Source organism: Pelodiscus sinensis, chromosome 15 (assembly GCF_052426305.1).
Source record: "Pelodiscus sinensis isolate ZL-2025 chromosome 15, ASM5242630v1, whole genome shotgun sequence".
Taxonomy (NCBI): Eukaryota; Metazoa; Chordata; order Testudines; family Trionychidae; genus Pelodiscus; species Pelodiscus sinensis.
Window position 1 is genome coordinate 13,015,851 of NC_143066.1, and position 22,748 is coordinate 13,038,598.

General features: G+C 46.4%; 1 protein-coding gene across 1 annotated transcript in view; it reads right to left on the reverse strand.

Moving 5' to 3' along the window:
* The window catches only part of USP7 (ubiquitin specific peptidase 7), a 217,355-nt gene that overhangs the window by 174,539 nt on the left and 20,068 nt on the right, over positions 1–22,748 (reverse strand). The window contains exon 3 of the mRNA XM_075899282.2: positions 21,174–21,278. Coding sequence (XP_075755397.1) covers positions 21,174–21,240 — 67 coding nt within the window. The 5' untranslated portion in view covers positions 21,241–21,278. The remainder of the gene's footprint in view (positions 1–21,173; positions 21,279–22,748) is intronic.

Here is a 22,748-nt window from a genome sequence, read left to right on the forward strand (position 1 = left end):
GACGCAGCATGCCAAGTGGCTAGGACACAGACAAGGGGTCTTCATTCACAGTGATGTGTCCCAGTGTTAGAATCCATGGAGGATCACTTCACTCCAGGAGTTTTAACTATTCCTTATGTAAAAACATGCAGGTATCGGTTGGGCCCAAGTCACAGTTTGTGGTGTAACGTTAGAGTCATGGAGGAGGGGATGGGGCTCAGGGACACTGTGTGCAGGGCTGACTGACCGCTTCGCCGTCTTCTGTGTTCTCTGCAGCGGGACCAGCTGGGAGCGAGGGACCATCCAGCCCTGCGCCGCCAGCACTGAGGATGCAGGGACCAGCCAGTGGGCCAGGCAGCATGACCAGCTCCTCCAACAGCACGTGCAGATCGTGGAGCGGATGGAGGAGGCAGTCAGCACTAAGGGTATGTCTACACTACAGAGTTAGTTCGAACTAACTTTCATGGGCGCTACACTAGCGCTCCGCTAGTTCGAACTTAATTCGAACTAGCAGAGCGCTTAGTTCGAACTAGTAAAACCTCATTTTACGAGGATTAAGCCTAGTTCGAACTAGCTAGTTCGAATTAAGGGGTGTGTAGCCCCTTAGTTCGAACTATGGGAGGCTAGCCCTCCCCAGCTTTCCCTGGTGGCCACTCTGGACAATACCAGGGAAACTCGTATGCCACCCTCTCGGCCCCAGACCCCTTAAAGGGGCACGGGCTGGCTACAGTGCCCGTGCCAGGTGCAAGCCTGTCAGCACCCAGCCAGCAGACCCTGCACCTGGCACGGATCGAGCCAGCCACCCGTTGCCCCCCAGCCCTCCCCCTCTTCCCGGGACCAGGCTGGCAGCTCCCGGGAGCTTGCCTGGGACCGCAAAAGGTGGGCACCCGCCTGGGCTAGTGCGGACATCGTGGACCTTGTCCACGATCTCCGCACTAGGCACAGGAAAGTGGCCATCTAGGGCAGGAGAGCTGTCAGCCTGGCCACCCAGGAGCAGGTGTGCATGAAAATAAAGGAGGTCCACTGAGACCCACGACCCTGAGCCCTGAGCTTACAATGGCCGTCCTGGGTCAGACCAAAGGTTCATCTAGCCCAGTAGCCTGTCTGCCGACAGCGGCCAACCCTAGGGACCCTGGAGGGGATGGACCAAAGACAGTGACCAAGCCATTTGTCTCGTGCCATCCCTCTCCAGCCTTCCACAAACCTTGGGCAGGGACACCACTCCTACCACCTGGCTAATAGCACTTCATGGACCCAACCTCCATGACTTGATCTCACTTCCCTTTAAACTCTGTTCTAGTTCTAGCCTTCACAGCCTCCTGCAGCAAGGAGTTCCACAGGCTGACTCTTTGCTTTGTGAAGAACAACTTTCTGTTACTAGTTTGAAGCCTGCTACCCATTCCTTTCCTTTGGTATCCTCTAGTCCTTCTTTATGGGAACTAATGAAGAACTTTTCTGTATGTACCCTCTCCACCCAACTCCTGCTTTTAGAGACCTCTATCCTGTCCCCCCTCCGTCTCCTCTTTTCTAAGCTGAAAAGTCCCAGTCTCTTTAGCCTCTCTTCATATGGGACCTGTTCCCAACCCCTGATCATTTTAGTTGCCCTCGCCTCTCCCAGCCTCTCTTCCCCTCTCAGACCTCCTTTTCCCAGTCTCCCTCAGTTTTGTTCAATAAAGACAGATTCCATTTTTGAACACAATTGTCCTTTATTTTGTACATCAAGAAGAGGGGCTAGGGAAGGGTAAGTGGAAGGAGGTGAGGGAGGAATGGGGTACGAGCCCCCGATGGGGAGAACTGGGCTGGCTTTGCGGGCTTCTGGATGGAAGCTCTCTTGCAGCCCCCCAATTGCCCCCTCTCCCCAGATGGCAGCCTGCAGCAAGTGCAGCCGGTCTGATGGCCAAGTGCTGTGATGTGCCCAGTGTGGGTACTCCGAGCATTCCAAGCCAGGACTGGTTTTCAAGCGAGGCACCCCTGAGAACTGTCTGTCCGGGGTGGGGGTCGGGTCCCTTTAAGCGCAGCCCCCGGCTAGCCTGAGACAGCAGCTCCACGCTCTAAGTCCTCCTCTGATGCCCTGCCGGCACTGCTTCTGGCCATCCTTAACCCCGGTTCAGGGTCCACTTAATGTGGACATGTTAGTTCGAATTAGCAAAACGCTAATTCGAACTAGGTTTTAGTTCTAGACGCGTTAATTCGAACTAAGCTAATTCGAACTAGGTTTTAGTTCTAGATGCGTTAGTTAATTCGAACTAAGCTAATTCGAACTAAGTTAGTTTGAATTAGCGCTGTAGTGTAGACATACCCTACTATCCAGGCCGATATGCAGTGGTGGCAGCAGGTGTGGGGGCAGTTTCTAAAGCACTGTGACAGGATGTGTGACAGCATATCCACCCTGACATCACACATCTGCCATGCTGACCACTATGGCCTGGCCTTGCCCTATCCTGCCACCCTCCCTGCCGTGACCCTCCCCCCTTTTGCTGCCCACCTCCCCGCTGTGCCCATGACCCCCTCCTGCTGCCCCCCCCCCGCCATGCCCATACCCCCTCCTGCTGTCCCTGTGCTGCCCATCTCCCCGTGCTGCCTGCCCCAACCTAGCCTGAAGGGCACCGAGGCCTCCGCCCCTCCTAGCACCCTCCGCCCCTCCTAGCACTAACTCCCCTCCCAGTTCAGAGCCCCCTCCCACTGCCCACCCTTCCTCCCCCCAGTGTAGATAATACAGTTTATTTTTTGGTGAACAAAGTTGTATTTATTGGGAAGTGAGGGAAGGGGGGGAGGGAAGGGTTGGAGATGGGAGGGGAATGTGAACGCAAGACAGAGGCGACCTACTGTGGTGCCTGGTAGAACATCTCCCTGAGGGCCTCTCGATGTGCCTGCTGGATGGCAGCTGTCTGGGGCTGCTCGAACGCCCAGCCCTTGCCTGCCATCCACCCCAGGAGAAAGACATCCCCCTTCTGCTCCACAATGTTGTGCAGCACACAACATGCTGCGACCACCTCCACGATGTTCTGTTTGCCCATGTCGAGATGGGTGAGCAGAGAACAGAATCTCGCCTTCAGCCGGCCAAAAGCACACTCCACCTGGTTGTAGGCCTGGTTCAGGTAAAGCTTGAAACCTTCCTAGCTGGGGTTCATGCGTTCGGTGTACGGCCACATCAACGATGGCATCAGGGGGTAGGCTGCGTCCCTCACGATGCACAGTGGCATGATGACATCCCCAACCATCAATTCCTGCTGGAGGAAGCAAGTGCCCGCTTCCAGCCTGCAAAACAGGCTGGAGTTTCTTAGGGTGCGGGCGTCATGTGCCCTGCCCAACCACCCCACATAAATGTCCGTGAAGTGGTCATGGTAGTCCATGATGGCCTGGAGCACCATGGAAAAGTACCCCTTGCAGTTGACAAAGTGAGCCGCTCGGTGCTCTGGTGCTTGGATGGGGATGTGGGTCCCATCCACGGCTCCCCCGCAGATGGGGAACCCCAGGGTAACGAAGCCAGCCATGGTTGCATCTACGTCACACAGGTGGATGACCCTCTTGAGCAGGCTGTCGTTGATAGCTCTGACAACCTGCAGAAGGGCACACAGACACACAGGAAACACACAGAATGAGACAGGGCGGGTGCACGAGCCCTTGGGGGGAGGTGTCTGCCTCCCTCTGATGCCCCCTGTCCCCAAAAACGCCAGGGCCCCCATGGCCCGGAGGTCCCCCCCACCAGCAGGCCTATGTGAGGGAGGGACGGCACAAGCCCCTGGGTGATGGGGCTTCCCCCACACCCATTGCTACCCCGCCAGCCTGGACTCTTCCCTTCCCCTGGGCAGGGATTGCAGCCCTCCAGAGGGCCTTACCTGCATCAAGATGGCATCCACTGTGGACTTGCCCACCCCGAACTGGTGTGCCACCAAGCGGTAGGTGTCCGGGGTGGCCAGCTTCCACAGGGTGATGACGACCCTCTTGTTCATGGGGATGGCGAGTCGCAACTGGGTGTTGCATCTCCGGAGCGCAGGGGTGAGCCAGGCACTTGCTCCAGGAACGTCTGCTTCCACATCCTGAAGTTCTGAAGCCACTGCTGGTCATCCCATTGCTCCAGGGCCAGCCAGTCCCACCAGTCAGGACTGGTGTTGAATCTCCAGTATCGCCTCTCCATGGTGGGGTAGGGATGCTACAACGAAGCCACCGCATCCAAGGAGAGGGACTCCAGATTGAGCTCGGCATTGAGCTCCTGCAGGAATAGCATGGCAGCATAGAGCAGCAGCTGCACTCACTCCAAAATGGCCATGTGGGGCCAGAGAGGCACAGGGCCACCTCTGGCTCCATGGCACAAGAGGATGAAGTGAAAAGTCCCCAAAGGCACTGAGGCAAAAGCTGTGGTGTCGAAAGAGGCTGTGGGCAACCACATCAGGCACTGGTACAGCTTTCAGTCCCTACAAGAGGTCCCAAAGCATGAAGCAGCAGAGAAACAGCTGTCCAGGGAGATCCCTTTAAGCAGGGTTTCAGCACCTGCCCCCGGAAAGTACGTACTTTTGCCCTGTCCTAAGTGGTTCTGAGGGGGAGGTCTTTGCACAAGAGCATCTCGCCAATGTGAACACTCTCTTGTGCAAAAGCACATCGCTTTTGCAATGTGCTTTCAGCAGTGTGGATGCGCTCTTGCGTAAGAACTTTTGCTCAAGAACTCTTGCGCAAAACAGTTCTTGCACAAGAAGCCTGCAGTGTAGACATAGCCTCAATGTTTTAATCTGTCCCCAACTTTAATAGTTTACAGAAAGTTATTTGTTACTGTCACCGTTCCCCATCTGTGCTCTCCAGAAACCAAAGATACCAATGACTTCCAGTCCCACCTACCAAAACTTTCATTAGCACAGATTTTTGACACTTTTGTTTCTCCATTGACTCTTAATACAAGAAACACAGTTATCTTATACTCATGTGATTGAACGAGTATCTGTTAGGAAACAAGGTCCAAAAGAAAGGAAAAAACAACCCACTATATTAAAAAGACAATCAACTTCTCATAATTCCTTATAAAGAAGTAAAAATGATTTTAAAAATTGCCCTCCACATATGTTAACTTCTCTGGATCTGTGCTGTTTCAAGATAACCACTGTTCTTTGAAGCTAAGCATTTCAACCAACATGCCTTTGCTCCTCCTTCTGCAGAGATATTTGGAGGGTACACTATGTAATTACTGAAAATCTTTAATGAAAAGAGGAGAGGTCAGGTGACATTTTACATTTTCTTTAGATGTTACTATCTCCCATTGTTCTACAGAAGCAAGAAGAAATACAAAATAGACCTACAGAAAGCATTGTGGGAGTTATGGGACAAGGGGCAGGAATTTTCCTGTTAAATGGGAAGTGGCTACCCTATCTATATCACTAGTTTAATAAGACTGAATATCACAGTTCAGTGCCATCCACCTGAAGAGACTCCTCTTAATTTAAAATGAGTGGTTTCTTTAGAGAACTATGGCTTACAGATTCAAAATACAATCTATCCTAAAACATCCTGTACTTTTATGAAAAATTTAAGTGAAAATAGACCCTTTATGTTTTATAAACATACCTATGAAGAGTCAATCTATAAGAAAGAAATCTTAATACTGATATCTAGAAGGAGATCAATTCAAAGCAATTGCATGTAATCTGGATCTTAAAGGAACACTGTCAACTTGGAATTGGACAATTTCAAAGGAAGTAACTTCATTCTGGTGAATTGACGTGCACCTCAGATTCTTTGCAGTTATAATATATGAAAAAATCTGACCAGGTCTGTTTTTCTTTCTAATTGTTTTTCTCACTCATTGTATAAAGGATCACCATAAACAGAAGAGTATGCATAGGAAGGAGACAGCTAATGGTAAAAGCTAGCCCAAGTTGTACAGCAGGGGCGGGCAAGATATGGCCTACGGGCTGGATGCAGCCTGCCAAGACTTTTGATCTGACCCACACCCATCCCTGCAGCAGGGAGCAGTGCCACATGCACAGCCAGCCAGCAATCTGGGGCTGCTGGGGTAGGGAGCCTGGCGAAGCATGATGCTAGCCAGAAGCTGCTTAGGTAAGTGCCTCTGGACAGAGACTGCCTCTAGCACCCTATTCCTCCCACCCTCCAACTCCTTCCCAGACCCTGTACCCCTTCCTAAATCTTTCCCCAGTTCAGAGTCCTCTGCTGCACCCATTTCCCCTCCTGGACCATGCTCTCCAACCTCCTGCCCTAAGTCACAATCTAAACCCTCTGCACACTCCTCCCTCAGATCACAATTCCCACTCCCCAACCCTGAACCCTCTCCTACACCCTTCCTCCAGGCCAGACTCTCTTCTGCACCCATACCCCCTACAGATCCTCCACCCCAATCCCCCACCCCAGGTCACAACTCCCCCCCCCCCTCCAACCCTTCACCGTCTCCTGCACCCCAGTCTCCTACCCCAAGCTCCCTTCTGCACCCAACCTCTGTCCCAAACCCTGCACCTCCTGCATAGAAAAGTGCAGCTCTTAGCCACTTACCAAAATCATGGAGTGGCCCATTATTGCCTTCCCCTGTTGTACAGTCAGCCTAATCCTGACTTTTGTAGAAGAGCCATTTTCTCTTGTATTCCTAAAACAATCTCTTGCTGCTGCCAACAGGGCAGGGGATGAAGACGACAACTACATTCTTACTACTATTCTTAGCCTCAACTTCTCCATCTAGCTCCAACAGCGTAATCCTGACGAGGAACAGGAATCCTTTGTTCTCATTGAGGGTCAGAGTTTACCACTGCGTTTCTGGTCCTTATTTCTATCTGGTCCTGCAGTAGGATCCCCATTGCTTTCCATGCCTAGCTTGTGTTGGCTTCCATATAGGAAGCTGGAATAGAACCAGCTGCTGCTTGTCTGGCCCAGTTCCTGTAAAGGAGTTCAACTGATTCCCAGGTTGCTTCACTCACTGTCCCACCTCTAGCAGAAGGGATCCCTTCCAGCCACCTGCTGCTTCACATAAGGCTGCTGTTGCCTCCCTATCTTGCAAGAGATAGCTGTGTCCTGTGAGTATGTGGCCATGTCTACATGAAGGGAATTTATACTGATATAATTACAAGAGTGGTGGCAATAATTTTTGATGGAACGCCACTTCAAGATTTTGGTAAGTGGTCAAGGGCTGCATTTTTCTATGAAGGAGGTATGGGATCTGGGATGGAGTTGTGTGCAAGCTCTCTAGCTTGGGTTATGAGTTTGGGATAGGGTCTCAGAGGGAGTTTGGGTGAAGGAGAGGATTATGACCTGTGTCAGGAAATTGGAGTGCAGGGTTCAGGAGGGGTATGGGTGCAGGAGAGGATTCTGGCTTATGCGAGGGATATAGGGGGCGGATATGGAGTCTGGGAGGGAGTTGTCACCCAGAACAGGGACGGGGAGCATGCAGAGGGTTTGGGTGATGACCTAGGGCAAGGAGTTGGGGGGTGGGATGCCAGAGGCAGGCTCTGGCCAGGAGGCACTTACCTAGGTGGCTCAGTGGACGCCTCAGGTAGGCTTCCTGCCAGTTGCATCCCCAGGCCTCTCAAAGTGTCTGGCTGTTCCATGTGCCTTGTTTCGGCCAATGGGAGCTGAAAGATTATGCTGGGCACAGAGGTAGCATATGAAGTGTACCCACTCCCAGCACAGAGAGGCACATGGAGCAGCCAGCAGCTTTGAGTGGCTTGGAGCTTCTCCCTGCTTGAGGTGGAGCAGGCTGTAGGTTGGATTCAAAGGCTTGATGGGCCGGATCCTGTCTACCCCGAATTATACATGGTATGATCAAGATGTTTCCCTAGGTGCTCTACCAGTGCTCTGCAGCACCCTGTTTTGCACTTGAATGTGGGAAATGAAGGAGAATTCTTTTAACCCTGCCAAGAATCCATTACTCCCATGGCCCATACAGGTTTTGGGGAACAAAGGAAGAGGCTCCTGTACTAGGCTTTTATTGGACCCTTGCTTTGTGCAGACATTGGGGGAATCATAGAATAATAGACCAGTAACTGGAAGGGACCTCGAGAGGTCATCGAGTCCAGTCCCCTGCCCTCACAGCAGGAACCAGTACCATCTAGACCATCCCTGATGGAGGTCTATCTAACCTGCTCTTAAATATCTCCAGAGATGGAGCTTCTACAACCTCCCTAGGCAACTTATTCCATTGTTTAACCACCCTGACAATTAGGAAGTTTTTCCTAATGTCCAACCTAAACCTCCCTTGCAGCAGTTTAAGCCCATTGCTTCTTGTCCTATCCTCAGAGTCCAAGGAGAACAATTTTTCTTCCTCCTCCTTGTGAAACCCTTTTAGATACCTGAAAACTGCTATCATGTCCCCTCTCATTCTTCTCCTTTCCAAACTAAACAAGCCCAGTTCTTTCAGTCTCCCTTCATAGGTCATGTTCTCTAGCTAGACCTTTAATCATTCTTGTTGCCTTTCTCTGGACCTTATCCAATTTCTCCACATCTTCTCCAATTTCTCCACATCTTTTTTGAAATGTGGTGCCCAGAACTGGACACAGTACTCCAATTGAGGCCTAATCAGCACAGAGTAGAGCAGAAGAATGACTCCTCATGTCTTGCTTACAACACTCCTGTTAATGCATCCTACAATCATGTTTGCTTTTTCTGCAATAGCGTCACACTGTTGGCTCATATTTAGCGTGTGCTCCACTATGACCTCTAGATCCCTTTCTTCAGTACTCCTTCCTAGACAGTCGCTTCCCATTCTGTATGTGTGAAACTGATACAGAAGAGGAGTCATCTTCCCTGCCCTGAAAAGTAAAACAGAAGCTTTGCTCTTACTACTGGAAACCTTCTTTCAGGGCCGAGGGAAGCATGTGCACTTGCTTCACAAGAATGATGTCATGCCATTGCAAGAGAGAGAAAATGCAATTAACGATGTTGTGTTATGAAAGAGATGGACATAAAAATGGCCTTACTGTGTCAGACCAGTTGTCTAACCCAGGATCATATCCTCCAACAATGGCCACTGCCAGATGCTTGAGAGGGAATGAACAGAACAGGGCAATTGTCTAGTGATCCACACGCTGTCATCCAGTCCCAGCATCTGGCAGTCAGTGACTCGGGACTCCAGAGCATGAGATTAGATCATTGACCATCTTATCTAATAGCTATTGGTGCAGAAATAAAAGTTAAAAAATAGAGAAATATTTTTATGTTAACTTCCTTCATGTGTGTATTATTAGGTATTAATTATAAAAACAACAACAACAGAATTTTCAGGGAAATGTACAGAATTTTCAGGGAAATGTTGTTTTATGTTGATTGTTTCCCTTTATAGCAACATTTTTTTAAAGAGCGGTCTGAAGTATTATCCATTAACATTGTTACATGGTGGCTCAATTCTATCTGAACATTGCTAACAGTTTAAATATTTGGTTTTATATGATTTCAAGTACATTTTTGACCATTTCTCCATTGCCACATTTACAATACATTTTTCACATGACTTCTAACTAAAGTCTAGATAAGACACTTTTATCTTGTTGGTTGGGATTTATATTTCCCCACACAAAGTCAATCTATTTTAATTTTCCAGTAAAAGCAATCCTTCTTTGCTAAAAATAGCATGTTTACATTTAAATTGCTAGGTGATGACCCAGTTATTTGCCATCTTTGAAAAGTGAAATGATTTTTTTCTTGATCAAGTTTTGCTACAAACAGTAAATTCTGAAGTCAAGAGTTACCTTTTTGACTTTGGGTATATGTCACTGTATGGAAGGACTAGTTAGTCTATTTTACACAACTGTGATACTAGCTTTCGCCAAGTATAAAAGATAAAGTTGAAAAGCATCTAATAAATTATATCTATTAGGAATTGTACTGTTTAAAGTGAATTTACTGTTAATGAAAGATTCCTGACTGCCAGTATTGGAAACAGATGCCTCCTATCAACATGATACACATAGCCCAGCCAATGTGTCCCAACCTGCCAGTCTAATTATAACTATATAAGTACGATGTATTAATAACTTCATTCAGAGACTCTCATAATGTTTGTATGTTAGTTGATAATCTTCATAACTCATCTGTAAACACAGTATTAAAATCTTCATTTTACCAAAGAGAGGACACATTGATCCATTGTCTGAACCAGGGCTGCAAGCTAATATCTGCCCTAATCAATAGAAGCAACTGTTTTTATCTATGTTAATATATTTCAGAATCCAGACTTTTTGTGTGACCTTGGAGAAGAGAACAGGGGCCTGATCTGATTGACTTCAATGATTTTTGGATTAGATCTTCGGACTTGCCTACACTGGCACTTGCCTACACTGGCACTGCAACTTTCTTGCTCAGCGGTGTGAAAAAACACACCCCCAAGCCAGTGATCCCACACATCTTTTCCACCCCTGAGCAAAATTATGTTATGTCTTATATCACCTTCATATTGGTGCACATAACACAATTCATGTGGGGATGGGCCAAGGGGTTCTGAATGTGGGAGGGGACTTAGGCCGGGGGCAGAGGGTTGGGATGCAGGAGTGTGAGGGCTCTGGATGGAAGTGTATGCTCTAGGGTGAGGCTGGGCTTAAGGAGCTCAGGGCTGCATCAGAAGTTTAATGTGCAAGAGCTCAGGCTAGGATTGTGAGCTCTGGGGTGGGGCCGAGGCAGAAGGTGGAGTGGAATGGGGAGGGGGGCACTGGACCACCCTAGCCATGGCAGGATTGGGGCTAGACCAGCCTGTTCTGGCTATGATACGGGCCTGGTCAGGGCCAGGCAGCCCCAGTCACAGCAGGTTGAAGGGTGGGCTAAGTTGGGGCCATGTGTGGGGGTGAGATGGCCTTCCCCCAGCTGATGCAAGTTCATGCTCTAGATGGCTTCCTGGAACACCTGCATGGTGCTAAATAGGGAGCTGCGTAGCCAAGTGGCCATGCAGCTTACAGGGAACTTAGCCCTGAATACAGGAAGTTACAATGCGGTAAAGTGCCCTTGTGGAGGTGGTTTACCTAGGGTGATGTGAGAGCTCTCTCAGCACTGGTGCCAGGACTACACAGCCACATTAAAACACTTTAAACTTTAACATGTAGATAAAAGCCTTTGTTTCTTATAAAAAGTTGACATTACTTTGTCTTATCAACTAAGTGTCAAGTGATGGAACCATGCAACAAGGCTATCTGTCCTTTTGTATGTACAATGCCTAGCCCAATGCAGTCTTGATCATGAGTGGGGCCTCTAGGCAGTGGTGGATTAGCTGGGGGGCCAATGGGGCCATGCATAGGGACCTCAGCCAGTTGGCAGGCTCCAGAAAAATTGGCATCTCTGTGCCCAAACTAACTCCGCCTGCCCCTGCACCTAGCACTGCTACTGAGGGGTGGTTCCAGGCTCTGAGGCTTGCCCCACTACACTTTCCCAGCATGCCTGCTGGGGAGTGATGGACACCACAGTGCCTCAACTCCACTCCCCAGTGGGGAGAGGGGCCTCTATTACTCTGGTCCAGGGTCCCACAAATTCCTAATCTGATGCTGGCTCTAGGCACTATTATAATATAAACCATAAACAGAAGCAACCAAGTTTAAGTGAAAATAAATCTGTAACTCCAAGTGAGAAAAGCAGGAGGACTAAACATGAAAGCTTCATCAGGAACTCATCCCCTTTCTGCTTGGCTGTGCAACACTGATGTTCAGTCTGTTTTTTGCTGTGTACAGAATAAATGACAATCCAAGCATAAGTGTAAAACCTACTAGTGCAGTCTTTCCAAATCCTATTTTCTCTTCCTCTTTACTCTATCTCCACCCTCAGGAATAATCATAAGATCAGTTTCACCTCCACTAACACCTTTATTTCCTTGTTCTCTCTCCATTCATTCCATACCACTCCATTCATCGTTACTTTTTCTCCACAAATGACTCCATCTCTTTTTTTCCACTTACCCTCCTGATTAGCCCCAGATTGCAAAAACAGGTTTAAGGGAGCACAAACATAGGTTTTATTGTGGCTCTACCAGACTGCCATCTGTTGTATTAGTTTAATCTCTCAGTCATTATGCAGTAGATTTCATTTATCTTAAACTCAATATTTAGAGTCTGTCAGTGTTCTATACAATGTTAGGACCTGATCCTGCAATCTGATCTGTACAGGAAGCCTAATGAAGTCAGAAAGGGGGGCAGGAGTCATCTGCCTGGGTGGACCAGATAACAGAATCAGGGCCTTATTTTTCTAGAACATCACCATGCAGTATTATCCCCAAAACCTTAATAGGGCTCAATAAAATTAATTAGTTGGCAAGTATATTTTTCACAGGCAATTAATGCTAAAGTTCAGGGTACATCTGTGTGTAACAGAGAAGAGATATTGGATGACGAATACGTTAAAATAAGTGAGGCCAATTGTAGGAAAGAAAATTAAAGATTAATTTGGAGAAAATACGTTTGTGAGCTTTTTATTTAATTTTGTAATGAATAGAAAAAAAGGGCCTAAGAGGCTTGGGTTAGTTTTCAGTTTTAAATAAATACCCCAATCCTGGAGATCTGTGCAGGCCAGCCCTTGCACTCACAGGGAGTCCCATGGCAGTGAATGAGGCTCTGTATAGGCACTGAGGTCTGCCCGTGTGCATGGAGGATGTTGAATCTTTCATAAATAGAGATTTTTATAGTAAGAGTTAGGAACTTGAGTTGAATAGGTGTTAGGAGACACTATCTGATGAAAAATCTCTGCCTTCAATTGTTCAAATTCCTGTGTCTTGTAGCATCCTAATCCCAGCAGTTTCCCTATTTCGGTGTGTCCTCCAGTAAAATTAGAGAGGCCAAAATGGTTCTTTTGTAAAGGGAGAAAAAAAACTAAACCAACTGTGACGGGGTGAACCCGTCCCTGCGCACACGCCCAAACGGCTCCGAGACCTTAGGCGCCAGGAGGGAGGCAGGCGGCCCCCCTTGGCGGTGCTGTGCATGCTCTAGACCTGCACGCTGTGTTTAAGAGAGAAGCAAGATCAGCTGAGAAGGGGAGGAGGGGCGGAAGAGGCCGGAGACGCCAGAGGCAGCACAGAAGTGGCTGAGGACACCGAAGGTGGGGCGGAGGCAGCCAGAGACGCGGAAGGAGGGGCGGAAGCAGCCGGAGACACCGGAGGTAGAGCAGAAGCGACCGAGGACGCCGGAGGCGGGGGAAAGCGGCCAGAGACGCCGGGGGTGAGGCGGAAGTGTCCGGAGCCATGGTAGGAAGGAGAGAAGCAGAGGGGGAGAGCGGGAGGAGCGCGAGGGTGAGGAGAGATGCCGGGAGCTCGGGCAGCGGTGGCCGGCAGACTGGATAACCAGCGAGCAGGAGACGGAGGTATCGGGGCAGGGGCTTCTGCGGCTGGGGGCCCCAAGTACCAGCCGGAAGAGTCAGGAGATGTGAGTGCAGGATCAGGGATGACCAGGAACGAGGAGGCCGAGAGAATAGCCACCTGCTGGCGCAGACAGATAGCATGAAGCCCTGAACGAGCACAACGCTCATGGCCCGCCCCTCCATCTATCCAGGGACGGGGCCGACAGTGGAGTGTGTGAGAGCCCGCAAACAGGGAGGGGGCGGTGCTCGTGCGAAGTCGCTCACCCAGACAGCCGGTGATTAGTTCCCAACCCAAAGGAGATACCCGGCTTGTGGGGCGGTAGGTTGGCCTAGTGTACGCACACCTGCATGGACCGATACCTAATCCTTTTACGTTACAAGCCCAGAGCAAAGGTAGGGACTGGGACCTCCGTGATGTTAACATGAGGACCCACTCCTACATGGTCTTGGGTGAGATGGATTAAGGGGGGAAGTGCGTGACAGATGGTGGAGAATGTGGGCACCCGGACCCACCTCTCCGAACTAAGGGGATTTCGAGGTCGTGGAAAGCAATAGGATTTAGGTAGGGAAAAATGGATGCGGCCCAGCTGTCGGAATGGCTGGCCGAACACCAGCACCAGAACCATCAACAGCAAACCCAATTGATGCAGCAGTTAGCTGCTCAACAACAAGAGCAACAGAGGCAATTGGTCAGGGAATTGACAGACCAGCACCAGGCCCAACGAGACCATTGGTTCCAGAAGTGGGCCTCAAAAGATACCGCAGGAATTACTGTCGCCCAAGTGGGTCAGGCGAGGAAGGGGATTTGGCCCCATTGCCCGTACGCCTAGCGAAAATGGGGCCCGGGGATGACCCAGAAGCTTTTCTAATTACTTTTGAGTGGGTGGCTATGGCCGCCCGCTGGCCCGATGAACATTAGACAAATGAGGGATAAGGCAGAACTGGGAGGCAAAATCAAATCAGTATCTTAGATAGAATCATAGAATAATAGGACTGGAAGGGACCTTGAGAGGTCATCGAGTCCAGCCTCCCGCCCTCAAGGCAGGACCAAGCTCCGTCTACACCATCCCTGACAGATGTCTATCTAACCTGTTCTTAAATATTTCCAGAGAGGGAGATTCCACCACCTCCCTTGGCAATTTATTCCAATATTTGACCACCCTGACAGTTAGGAATTTTTTCCTAATGTCCAATCAAAACCTCCCTTGCTGCACTTTAAGCCTATTACTCCTTGTCCTGTCCTCAGTAACCAAGAGGAACAAATTTTCTCCTTCCTCCTTGTGACACCCTTTTAGATATTTGAAAACCTTTATCATGTCCCCCCTTAATCTTCTTTTTTTCAAACTAAACAAGCCCAGTTCATGAAGCCTGGCTTCATAGGCCATGTTCTCTAAACCTTTAATCATTCTTGTCGCTCTTCTCTGTACCCTTTCCAATTTCTCCACATCTTTCTTGAAATGTGGCACCCAGAACTGGACACAGTACTCCAGCTGAGGCCTAACTAGTGCAGAGTAGAGCGGCAGAATGACTTCACAAGTTTTGCTTACAACACACCTGTTAATACAACCTAGAATCATATTTGCTTTTTTTGCAACAGCATCACACTATTGACTCATATTCAACTTGTGGTCCACTATGACCCCTAGATCCCTTTCTGCCATGCTCCTTCCTAGACAGTCGCTTCCCATCTTGTATGTATGGAAATGATTGTTCCTTCCTAAGTGGAGCACTTTGCATTTCTCTTTATTAAACCTCATCCTGTTTACCTCTGACCATTTCTCTAACTTGCTAAGGTCATTTTGAATTATGTCCCTATCCTTCAAAGAAGTCGCAACCCCACCCAGTTTGGTATCATCTGCAAACTTAATAAGCATACTCTCTATCCCAATATCTACATCATTGATGAAGATATTGAACAGTACGGGTCCCAAAACAGACCCTTGAGGAACTCCACTTGTTATCCCTTTCCAGCAGGATTTAGAACCTTTAACAACAGCTCTCTGACTACGGTTATCCAGCCAATTATGCACCCACCTTATCGTGGCCCTATCTAAGTTATATTTGCCTAGTTTATCAATAAGAATATCGTGCGAGACTGTATCAAATGCCTTACTAAAGTCTAGGTATATGACATCCACCGCTTCTTCCTTATCCAGAAGGCTCGTTATCCTATCAAAGAAAGCTATCCGATTAGTTTGGCATGACTTGTTCTTCACAAACCCATGCTGGCTATTCCCTATCACTTTATTACCTTCCAAGTGTTTGCATATGATTTCCTTAATTACCTATAATTATATTATCTATAGATGCCTCTATACAAATGTAAGAAGTATGGATAATAAGCAGGAAGAACTTGAAGTGCTAATAAATAAATAGAATTATGATATACTTGGTGCCACAGAGACTTGGTGGGATAATACACATGATGGGAATATTGTTATAGAAGGGTACAGTTTACTCAGGAAGGATAGGTGGGGAAAAGTGAGAGACGGTGTTGCCTTATATATTTAAAATATATTTAAAATTTATATATTTGGATTGAGGTGGAAATGGACAAAGGAGACAGACATGTTGGGAATCTCTGAGTTAGGATAAAAGGGGTAAAAAACAAGTGTGATGTCATGCTAGGGGGTCTACTACAGACCACCTACCCAGGCTGGAGAGGTTGATGAGGCTTTTTAAAAACAACTAACAAAATTATCCAAATCGCAGGATTTGGTGGTGATGGGGGACTTCAACTATCCAGATATATGATGGGAAACTAACACAGTGAGGCACAATCTATCCAATAAGTTTTTGGACTGAATTGCAGACAATTTTTTATTTCAGAATATTGAGAAAGCTACTAGGGGGCAAGCTGTTCTAGATTTGATTTTAACAAATAGGGAGGAACTGGTTAAGAATTTGAAAGTGGAAGGCAGCTTGAGTGAAAGTGATCATGAAATCACAGAGTTCATGATTCTAAGGAATGATAGAAGAGAGAACAGCAAAATAGAGAGAATGGTTTCAGGAAGGCAGATTTTGGCAAACTCAGAGAGCTGGTAGGTAAGGTCCCATGGGAAACAAGACTAAGAGGAAAAACTGAAGAGAGTTGGCAGTTTTTCAAAGGTACATTAAGGACCCAAAAGCACGCTATTCTGCTGCATAGGAAAGACAGAAAGTATGACAAAAGACCACCTTGGTTTAACCAGGAGATCTTGCATGATCTCAAAATCAAAAAGGAGTCCTATAGAAAGTGGAAACTAGGACAAATTACAAAGGTGAATATAAGCAAACAGTACGGCTACGTCTACACTGGCATGATTTTCCGAAAATGCTTTTAACGGAAAAGTTTTCCGTTAAAAGCATTTTCGGAAAAGCACGTCTAGATTGGCAGGATGCTTTTCCGCAAAAGCTCTTTTTGCGGAAAAGCATCCGTGGCCAATCTTGACACGGTTTTCTGCAAAAAAGCCCCGATTGCCATTTTCACGATCTGGGCTTTTTTGTGGAAAACAGTACTATGCTGTCTACACTGGCCCTTTTGCTCAAAAGTCTTTCGGAAAAAGACTTTTGCCTGAACGGGAGCAGCATAGTATTTCCGGAAAAGCACTGATGATTTTACATGAGATCATCAGTGCTTTTGCGGAAATTCAAGCGGCCAGTGTAGACAGCTAGCAAGTTTTTCCACAAAAGCAGATGATTTTGTGGAAAAACTTGCCAGTCTAGACACAGCCTACAGGTATGCAGGGGCAAGATTAGAAAGGCAAAGGCACAAAACAAGCTCAAACTAGCTACAGACATAAAGCGTAACAAGAAGACATTCTATAAATATGCTAGAAGCAAGAGGAAGACCAAGGACAGAGTAGGCCCACTGCTCAGTGAGGAGGGAGAAACAATAACAGGAAACTTGAAAATGGCAGAGGTGCTTAAAGCCTTCTTTCTTTCAGTCTTCACCAAGAAGTCTGATGATGAAGGAATGACTAATATAGTGAATACTAGTGGGAAGGGCGTAGGTTTAGAAGATAAAAAGAGAACAAGTTAAAAATCATTTAGAAAAGTTAGATGTCTACAAGTCACCAGGACCTGATAAAGTTCATCCTAGAGCTGTTAAAGGAGGTATCTGACCCTTTATTTATCATCTTTGAAAAATTGTGGAATACTGGACAGATTCCATAAGACTGCAAAAGGGCAAATATGGTGCCCATCTATAAAAAGGGAAATAAGAACAACCCAGGAAACTACAGACCAGTCAGTTTAACTTCTGTGCCAGGAAAGATAATGGAGCAAGTAATTAAGATATCTGCAAATATCTGGAAGAAAATAAGGTGATAGGTAACAGCCAGCATGGATTTGTAAAGAACAAATCATGTCAAATCAACTGATAGCTTTCTCTGATAGGATAACAAGTCTTGTAGATAAAGGAGAAGCGGTGGATGTGGTATACCTAGACTTTAGTAAGGCATTTGATACAGTCTCACATGATCGTCTTATCAAGAAGCTAGGAAAATACAACTTAGATGGGGTTACTCTAAGGTGAGCGCATAACTGGCTGGATAACTGTTCTCAGAGAGTAGTTATTAACGGTTCATGCTGTAAGGGCATAAAAAGTGGGGTTCCGCAGAAGTCTGTTTTGGGACCGGTTCTGTTTAATATCTTCATCAATAATTTAGATATTGGCATAGAGAGTATGTTTATTGAGTTTGCAGATGATACCAAGTTGGGAGGGGTTGCAACTGCTCTGGAGGATAGGGTCATAATTCAAAATGATTTGGACAAACTGGAGAAATGGTCTGAGGATGAAGTTTAATAGGATGAAGTTTAATAAGGACAAATGCAAAGTAATCCCCTTAGGAAGGAACAATTAGTTTCAAGCGACTGTTTAGGAACAAGTACTGCCAAAAGGAATCTAGAGGTCATAGTGGACCACAAACTAAATATAAGCCAACAGTGTGAGACTGTTGCAAAAAGAGCCAACATGCTTCTGGGATGCATTAACAGAGTGTTGTGAGCAAGATATGAGAAGTCATTCTTCTGCTCTACTCTGCGCTGATTAGGCCTCAATTGAGTATTGTGTCCAGTTCTGGGTACCACATTTCAAGAAAGATGTAGGGAAATTGGAGAAGATTCAGAGAAGAGCAACAAGAATGATTAAAGGTCTAGAGAACATGACCTATGAATGAAGACTGAAAGAATTGGGCTTGTTTAGTTTGGAAAGGAGAAGAATGAGAGGGAACATGATAGCAGATTTCAGTTATCTAAAAGGATGTCACAAGGAGGAGGGAGAAAAATTGTTGTCCTTAGCCTCTGAGGATAGGACAAGAATGGGCTTAAAATGCAACAAGGGAGGTTTAGGTTGGAGGGTGATTAAGCACTGAAATAAATTGCCCAAGGAGGTTGTGGAATCCACATCTCTGGAGATATTGAAGAGCAGATTAGATAGATCATAGAATCATGGAATACTAGGAAGGAAGGGACCTCGAGAGGTCATTGAGTCCAGTCCCCTGCCCTCATGGCAGGACCAAATATTAATCCCTGATAGACTGTTATCTAACCTACTCTTAAATATCTCCAGAGATGGGGATTCCACAACCTCTCTGGGCAATTTATTCCAGTGTTTGACTACTCTGACAGTTAGGAACTTTTTCCTAATGTCCAACCTAAACCTCCCTTGCTGCAGTTTAAGCCCATTGCTTCTCGTTCTAGCCTCAGAGGCCAAGATGAACAAGTTTTCTCCCTCCTCCTTATGACACCCTTTTAGATACATGAAAACCGCTATCATGTCCCCCCTCAATCTTCTCTTTCTAAACTAAACAAACCCAATTCTTTCAGTCTTCCTTCATGGGACACGTTCTCTAGACCTTTAATCATTCTTGTTGCTCTTCTCTGGACCCTCTCCAATTTCTCCACATCTTGCTTGAAATGTGGTGCCCAGAACTGGACACAACACTCCAACTGAGGCCTAAGCAGCAGTAGAGCAGAAGAATGACTTCGTGTCTTGCTCACAACACACCTGTTAATGCATCCTAGAATCATGTTTGCTTTTTTTGCAACAGCATCATGCTGCTGACTCATATTCAGCTTGTATAACCCCTAGAACTCTTTCTGCCGTACTTCTTCCTAGACAGTCGCTTCCCATTCTGTATGTGTGAAACTGATTGTTCCTTCCTAAATGGAGCACTTTGCATGTCTATCAAGGATGGTCTGACAGTACTGGTCCTGCTGTGAGGGCAGGGGACTGGACTCGATGATCTCTCGAGGTCCCTTCCAGCCTATTGTTCTATGATTCTCAAATAAACTAATCTCCATTTAACAGAATAAGTCTGAATGAAGGTCTGAATACCAAGTAGGCAATATAGCTCTGTCTTCTCATTTTGAATTAGCAGTTGTAATCCATATTATTTTACTCAGAAAAGTATTTTATAGCATTTCAGAGACTAAATAGGGACAACAACTGATTATTTATGGTTTATATTTGGTGCTACACGATCTTATTGCAGGAGAGGCAAACGTGTGAAAGATCCTTAGATAGAAGCCTCAGAAATTACTCATTGTAGCTCAGAATTAGTGCTTTAATGTCATTATGTCAAATTGCTCCTGTTGCTTGGGACACATCCTTGCCTTACACTAGAATAAATGTGAACAGCTATCGATTACCTTGTCTTGTGGATCACCTGGAATTGCTCCCAAGAAATGAGAGGCTTCAAATGTCAGAGTTTTTTTGTCTAGGGAAATTTCAGTCTTTGCTTGCAGGCCTGGGTTGCCTTAATTGTTGAGTCCAAGAAGCAGAAAAATAGGTTAAGTAGATTCAGGCAGGACCAACAGATAAAAATAACAGAGGGAAAGCTGAGCTTGAGCCAGAGGTTGAATCAAGAGCAATACTGTTCCAGTGAAGTTGATAAAATATGTTAAAAACAAAATCAGACTTCCCCTGATGGTAGGAAGACATCAGTCCTAAGAGAATTTGCTATAAAGTTTATTGCTATCTAAGGGTATATCTAGAGCAGAGTTTCTGAAAGTGTTCCACGGAATCACTCTCAGAAGCACATTAACTGGCCGCCCCGGTTTGTTTATTTACTGATGCTGGAGTCTCGGAGCTTCGCAGCTCCCACTGGCTTTTTTGTGTCCTTTGCAGCCAAGGGGAGCCATGAAAAGTAGTGGCCTGGCCCACACTGCTTCCCACAGCTCCCCTTGGCTGCAAAGGACAAAACGGAGCCAATAGGAGCCGCAAGGCTCCGTGGCCACAGCATCAGTAAATAAACAAATCGGGGCGGCCAGTTTACGTGTTTCTGAGAGTGATTCTGTGGAACACTTTCAGAAACACTGGTCTAGACTGAGAGGATCTATTGGAAAAAAGACACGCAAAATGCGCTCTGCATTTTGAGTATCTTTTTCCGATACTTTTGTTGGAAGAAGCTTTTCTGAAATTTGGCCCATCTAGACTGGGCCAAATTTTGGAAAAAAACCCTCTTTTGAAAGCCCACTTCTTCCTCATGGAACGAGGAATACAGGGGCTTCAGAAAGAGCACATTTGCTCTTCTGCAAAAAAAAGTGGAAAAGCAAACACATTCCGGTATCCCGAAACCCTCCCACAGTCTAGCTATACCCTTAGAGCCATGGGATCAAAGATGATTTGTGTTGTACTTTTAAAAAGTTATATCGCTCTTGGGGGGAAGGGAGTTAGGCACTGAGGTAAAAGAGAAAAGAGGTTTTGTGACCATAATTCATTCTGATTGTAGGGAAGATTGAGACCATACTAAAATCTCTGGATCCAAAATGCCTAGGATATGAAGAATGGAAGATATAACGGTTATGACTGCACATAGCTAGCCTGTGTTACTTTCACAATCTTTCAAAATAAAGCATAGGAGAGGTTGGTTTTTTTACCAAATCAAAGGTGCACAAAACATCAACAACAAAAGTTTATGGAGGATGTTGCAAACAGAAAGAAAATACAAAAAAATTACTTGAAAGTATCCTCTTAATATCCCAGTCTTCTACAGAAAGTGCAGTGCGAAGTAACTTCCCAAACATGAGCGTGCATCAGTTTGTCTTCCAGGAACAAGCCAGTCCTGCAAAGGGAAAATAAAACAACTACTGGATAAGTGAGTACTGCAGACTTCTATTATACATCCCAGCAACAGATTCTTATTCAGGAACCACAGGACAGTCCTTCTCCCAGCAGCAAACACAAAATAATTTGGATATCATAAGATTTATGAGCTTAATCCTGAACTGGTATAAATTTGTGTTGCTTCAGTGAAATCAATGTAGTTATGCCAATTTACATCACTTTAAGATTTGGCTCTCTGTTTATGCAAAATAGAATTCACAGTTTACAGATTTCAGGTGGCATTACATGCCTACTGGAGAACAATAACAATAAAATAATGTGCCAAAACCACATTTGTATTAAGCTATCAGAATTGTGGGACCTTCATCTAGCCTTTCTGACCACAATAAAACAAACCTGGCTTGCCTGATGGTGCTAAGTTCTCAAATAAAATATAAATATTTATTGTACAGCAATCTCTGGTCACTCTTAGTATTTTAATTATATTTTGCACAGAGGCATCATAGAGTAACTGGCCTGTTTAGTAAGGACTAAGAGGGGAGGTTCCACTAAGATTCATGAAGATCAATTCTTGTTTTACATATTTTAGTGACTTTAGGGCAATTATGCTTAGCCAATGAAAATGTTCTCCATCTGTGCACTGCTCATTAGAACCCTCATGGAATGTTGAGAATGAAGGCCTGTTTTCAACTGGTTATTGTGCTAGTGCCGAACTGCTAGGAAAAGGCCAGTGCTGTAAACAGAATCCTGCCACCATAGCAACAGGCAATTCCACTTGTAAATGTGTAAAAGAAAACTCGTTTGATGTTTCTGTAATTTTTTTTTAGATTCACAGTTTTATGACAGCAAGTAGGTCAGGCATTTCCTGGCCGTTAATGGCTATCCTATGTTAAAAGGTCAAGGGTTGAGTATGTGATCCTATTACAGGCAGTCCCCGGGTTACGTACAAGATAGGGACTGTAGGTTTGTTCTTAAGTTGAATCTGTATGTAAGTCGGAACTGGTGTCCAGATTCAGCCGCTGCTGAAACTGACCGCCAGTTCTGACTTGGGGTTCTTAAGTTGAATCTGTATGTAAGTCAGAACTGGCGGTCAGTTTCAGCAGCGGCTGAATCTGGACACCAGTTCCGACTTACATACAGATTCAACTTAAGAACCCCAAGTCAGCTGCTGCTGAAACTGATCAGCAGCTGATTCCAGGAAGCCCGGGGCAGAGCAACTCTGCCTCGGGCTTTCTGTAGTCAGTGCTGGTCAGTTTCAGCAGCAGCTGAATCAGGACGCCTGGGGCAAAGCAGTTGAGGTGCTGCCGGGTTGGTCCAGTAGTGCCCAGAGCGGCGCTGCGGGACCAACCGGCAGCGCCCCAGCTGCTCTGCCCCAGGGTCCACAAAAAAAGCCTGGTCTGCTGGGGGGGGCACACTAGCTGCGCCCCCCCCCCCCAGCAGACCAGGGACACAGGGAGCAAAGCGGCAG